At 33.0% G+C, this 5,418-nt stretch overlaps 1 protein-coding gene and 1 long non-coding RNA gene across 2 annotated transcripts in view; one reads left to right on the top strand and one right to left on the bottom strand.

The window, feature by feature from the left end:
- The window catches only part of LOC117105194 (39S ribosomal protein L16, mitochondrial-like), a gene marked incomplete in the record, with an annotated part of 18,539 nt that overhangs the window by 1,083 nt on the left and 12,038 nt on the right, over positions 1-5,418 (top strand). Inside the window, 1 exon segment of the mRNA XM_033246264.1 lies at positions 1,736-1,884. Within this exon segment, the coding sequence (XP_033102155.1) occupies positions 1,736-1,884 (149 nt within the window).
- LOC117105195 overlaps positions 3,175-5,418 on the bottom strand; it is a 9,330-nt gene continuing 7,086 nt past the window's right edge. Inside the window, exon 3 of the long non-coding RNA XR_004444869.1 lies at positions 3,175-3,748. This is a non-coding gene — a long non-coding RNA (uncharacterized LOC117105195). The remainder of the gene's footprint in view (positions 3,749-5,418) is intronic.

The raw sequence follows: 5,418 nt of genomic DNA on the forward strand, positions 1-5,418 counted from the left end.
TTTCACCATGGCCTGTGGTAAAACTAACCACGTCGATAAATCCCAGTGCGAACGACAGGAAGTTTACCCATTGGAAGTTTACCCACAGTCTCGGTAAAAATTTCCCTATTTTAAATCCAGTGCGATTGCGGCTTAAGAGTAAGGTGAAGTAAGAGAATTGCAGTAATCAGTTTTATGAAGGCATGAATGAGCAATCTAAAACATTTTAAATTGAGAAATTTACAGATTTGTCTGGGTTTTGGATGTTAAAATTGGCAGCAGACTTTAAAAGCTGATCAAAAATAATTCTAAAATTTCTGATAGATGGGGTAGTTTAAAGTTTAGGGACAAGAAACCTGGAGAAGAATATATTATAAATTCATATAGTAATTACGTTTTTAGTATGTTTTTTTGTAAATCCACCCAACCTCATATTGTCTGAAAATAAAACATGCATCATGCATAGGAACATAGATGCCCGCAGGGTTCTGGTTTTGTAATCAGTTTTCAACAAGGATAATCAACAAAGGATTAAATGGGATACATTTGAATGTCATCAACATAAATTTACAGAATCATCTGATGTTTTGGATGTGAAAATTGGCAGACTTGAGCTGATCAAAAATAATTCTAAATTTTCTGATGGATGGAGTAGCTTCAGGTTTAGGGACAAGAAACTTGGAGAAGAATATGTTATAAATTCAGTCTTTAGTACAGTATTACGTTTTAGTATGTTTTTGGTAATACAGTTTTGGACAAGGATAATCAACAAGGGATTAAATGGGATATACATTTGAATGTCATCAACATAAATCGGAATACTACTTTTAAGTGCAAGGTATTTGCAATAGGTGAGATGTACATGAAAAACAAGAGTGGCCCAAGGACAGATCCCTGTGGAACTATTAATGATTCAATAATTTCTTTTTCAAAACTGATCCTTGATTAACACCATCCACACAAAAATTTGTTGTTTACAAATGGTTCTGCTAATGACTTCACACCAGGGAATTTGCTCAAGCTTCATTTCAGCAACAATGGTAATTATAATGTCTATAGCACCTTGTACAAGTTGATTATTAGCCATAATATACTTTATTTTTTTAACCTTTGCATAGTTGGACAATCCTTGAAGAATTGTCAAACTTAAGCTAAAGAAAAAATAGAAAAATATATCATTTGGATCACTTAAAATTAAATTTGAAATTATAACAAGAAATATTTTCCCAGTAATTAGTATACACATTCTGACAATAACATTTGTGTATTATATCATTTGTTATAAATTTCTAATCAAGATAATATGGGAGCCGCTTCTTTGGAGATATTACTTACATTCAGACTAAAGTTATCTTTGATTATTATGATAGCATGTCAGTATCAATAGTATTTTATTGTACTTTTAAAAGCATGGTTGAAATTTAAAAAATATTTAATAGAATTTGGAACTTCATAGTTAAAAAATGTTGTAAAGTAGCAATTCCAAAATTTACAGCATTCATTTATAAAAGAAGACCCCCATTAGTGTGCAAACATGGTCTTGAAAAGTAGCCCGTCTCCAAGGGTCCTAAAAAAACAAAATGAAGCCCACAACTTCTATTTGAGGCTTTACGGTATAACATGTTAGACAATTTAAAGCATTTAAGATCAAAGTCTAACTTTGGTTTTTAGTAAACCTAAAGAGTTTATGGTCCTCAAAGAGAATATGATCACTAGTTTATATTATTTTCATTATTATTGGATTTCCTTAATGCAGACATAGAACTTCCAGAGAAACCAAGGCTGGGAATGGTGCTCAAAGTTCCCAACCTGGCCAAGCCCAAGAAGGAACCAAGGCAACTAATTGATCTGCGTGGTCCGGCTACAGAAGGTACTACTCTAGAACTCAAACAGTTTGGTTTGCAGGTAAATTATATTTTGTTCTCTGATATCATTAATAAGAAATAGTATCAAATCCAGTAATAGTTGATAATAATTGTTTTGACTTTTAAATGTTTAAAGGGAATGCCCCTCCATACTAATCCAAATTTATTTTTTAACACAATATCCGTTCAAAATGAAGACATAGACAAACTCATAATGATTTAATTGTACCACCTTGGAATATTTGCGAAGGTAAAAGAACATTTTTATGTTGTGCATCAAAAAGTTTGAATGAACTTCCAAACGAAACAAATAAGAAATTAACTTTAAAGAAACGACATTAGTTTTATTCCTAAATTTTATAAATTTATAAGTTTCACATTGTATTTTTTTTTTTATACTTTTTGATGAACTGTTTTGGAACTGTACCACTTCAAAAACCAGTAGACATACTGAAAGTACCTGCAGTTTAAAGAAAAACAAGCTATGATAATCTCAAAAGCTCCGATGAGGGCAGTAAGGTATAGTCCCTAACGGCTGCCCATACAAAAAGGATATATTAATCAATCAATCAGCAGGGTATTCCTAGGGCTCTTCATCGGAGCTAAAAAAAAAAAAAATTAATTAATAGCAACCTATAATTTATATTCAAAACTACACATTTATCATATTAATGATAAAATACTTTAATTTAATTAAAGTTAGCTAAATATCAAACTAGTTAGCATTGCTAATCACTGATTTGCCCACTCAAGTAATGGTTACATAACATTAATATTTATTAATGATTAGAAAACAATCACAACCGATTGTCATGCGTCACAGTGACATTTAGGCGTCACAGATACTTGTCTATATCGTCACAGTGATGTAACAAGTGTCACATAACTGTGATACTTTATTGTACCTTGGGAGGACATTGACTGTATAATGTCAAGTATTGGTAAGTCAAATATTTACAGTATAGCCAACGCTCAACTAACTAATTAACTCACTCTATATTTACATTTCTATATATATCACTGTAAATTTCATCCCAAAGGTAGAAAATAATGTAATCATGCAACAGTTCACTCTGATTAATAATATAAAACACCAAAATTGGAAAGCAATTGCCATTTAGATTTTTGATTCACTGACCCTTAATAAAATCCAAAATAATTAAGAAAAGACAAATGCTTAGGAAGTAATATTCTTTAGTATTCAACAAATATAAAGTACTCTAGAATAATGAGAACTTGATGACAAAGTGAACATTTATTAGTTGTATGATACTGTTTCTTTATTTGATGCATCTGTTTTTTCAACTGAAATCTATTTAAGTACTTTAATTTAACACACTGACTGCCAGACCTTTTTTAAGGTTCCTTCCTGTGTGCCAAAACACGTTTACATATATATATACAAACATACTTTTCTGAAGAAAATCCAAACTAATTAAGAAAAGACAAATGCTTAGGAAGTAATATAGTATTCAACAAATATAAAGTACTCTAGAATAATGAGAACTTGATGACAAAGTGAAAATGTATTAGTTGTATGACACTGTTTCTTTATTTGATGCTTCTGTTTTTTCAACTGAAATCTATTTAAGTACTTTAATTTAGCCCGTTGACTGCCATACCTTTTTTAGGTTCCTTCCTGTGTGCCAAAACAAGTTTACATATATAAACATACTTTTTTGAAATTTTATCTAGTCATTATATCATCAAAATGATTTGTCTAATAAATTACAAAAAAGATTAATTGTAATTGAAAAAAAAAAATTATAATCAGGCCTGATGTTACGGTCGATATTGACGAGAGGCAGCCACAAAGTATTTAATTAATTTATAAGCCATGGAATACTCGCACCTAGGTCTGAAACATAGCGTAGATCCACTTTACAGCCCGTCAACAATGCAAGCTGGGGGAAAATGAATACATAAATGTATTTAAAAATATAATTTGTCCTTGATATTTGATTGTTTATTACTGTATATATTATATAGGTTAATTATAAATGAAGCAAATCTCTATGGCTTATACTGTACATATTTATAAATTTAATTGTAGTATTATAGCTTCTTTCATCAGTGATGCTAACATGAGGCCTAGATGCAAAGTAAAAAGAGAATATTTGTAATTTACAAATAAATAAATGCATAAAATTAAATAATATATACTTTGTCCTTGCATATTAATAATAATAATAAGAAATTGATAAGACAAAAAGTTTCATTGCTAACTTGAGCTTTATCTTCTAACACAATTTCAATGTTCTTTGAAGGTACTGTACCTGGTTTACTGCAACACCTTCCATGGTCAATCCTTTAAACACTTGTTGTATTTGTTGATACAGGATTAAACATCTGCTTCAAATCAGACATAACAACCAAAATTTACATAGGCTACGGTCACACTAGCGTCTCAAGCCTGGCTTGACTCAACGCGGGTGAGATTTCAAGCCAGGCTCGAAATTCTGGGTGGGTCACACTAGTTGGATTGACCTCCAAATTATGAAAGTCGAAACAGCAGATCCGTAAAGAGAGAGTTTGGCCAAATCTGTTTCACGGGATTCGATATACGCGCGTGTGATTGGGTGGATCGCAATCAAAGATTTTACGTGCCCGAATCACTCTTCTTCAACTGATCTTTTATCAGCTTGTATTGGGCTCGCAATGCCTTCACTTTTGTTTGAATTTGGGCCGTCGTTCTCTTCTCATGTCCGAGACTGGCTAATCTGTCAGCAATCACGCCAAAAATTCCTGTTTTGTTGTTTGTTTTTTTATTTTCTATCCGGTCTCTCAGCTCGGGTTGGCCCCACAAATCTACCAGGTCAGCAGTTTCCTGGTCGCTCCAAATCAATCGCATTATTATTTATTAAAATTTGAATTAATTTTTTTGAAAAGTAATGATTGCGTCTTGATTGAACACACATGAAAAACTTGCGGGTTTTTTATTCAAGAACTTCTAAATGCAACGGCGTCATCGACTGTGATTGGTCGACAGCCGACGAGGAAATGTCAATCTCGGTCATGCCAGGGCCAATCCAGGGTCAATATGGGTGCTGAGCCGGGATCGAGATAGGTAGATTGAGATCGAGGTCACGCCAGGCGCGAGTCGGTGCAGATGCGGTCACATTACGAAAATCTCACCCGCGGTGAGTCAAGCCAGGCTTGAAACTCTAGTGTGACCGTAGCCATAGGGTTCTTACCAGTATTGTATCCGCGGGTGGTCTAACAGTTTGTGCATAACGTGGCTTTCAAAAACTATTAACCTCTGACGTATGACCGGTATTATGCAAAAGATGAGTTTCCCTGGACTCTTGCATCACCACACGCTTTAACTAAGAAACGGACATTGGCATTGGTACACTACTTATGTTGTCTCAAAACCAAGTAATGTATTGACCAAAGAAGTTACAACAATAAGTTTCATAAATCATATTGCAAACTCCCAATAAATCGCAGGTGTGCATTTTAGGCATATAAACCAAGAATAAACTTTCATTCGTTTGGCAATGGTAGTTTAAAAACAAAATTAAGTACTATTGTTAAACAAATAAGCAGTGGTACCATGATCACGTATGCATGC

The sequence above is a fragment of the Anneissia japonica genome, unplaced genomic scaffold, assembly GCF_011630105.1.
Source record: "Anneissia japonica isolate Jap-2015-1 unplaced genomic scaffold, ASM1163010v1 scaffold287776_len302883_cov198, whole genome shotgun sequence".
In the NCBI taxonomy this organism is placed as follows: Eukaryota; Metazoa; Echinodermata; class Crinoidea; order Comatulida; family Comatulidae; genus Anneissia; species Anneissia japonica.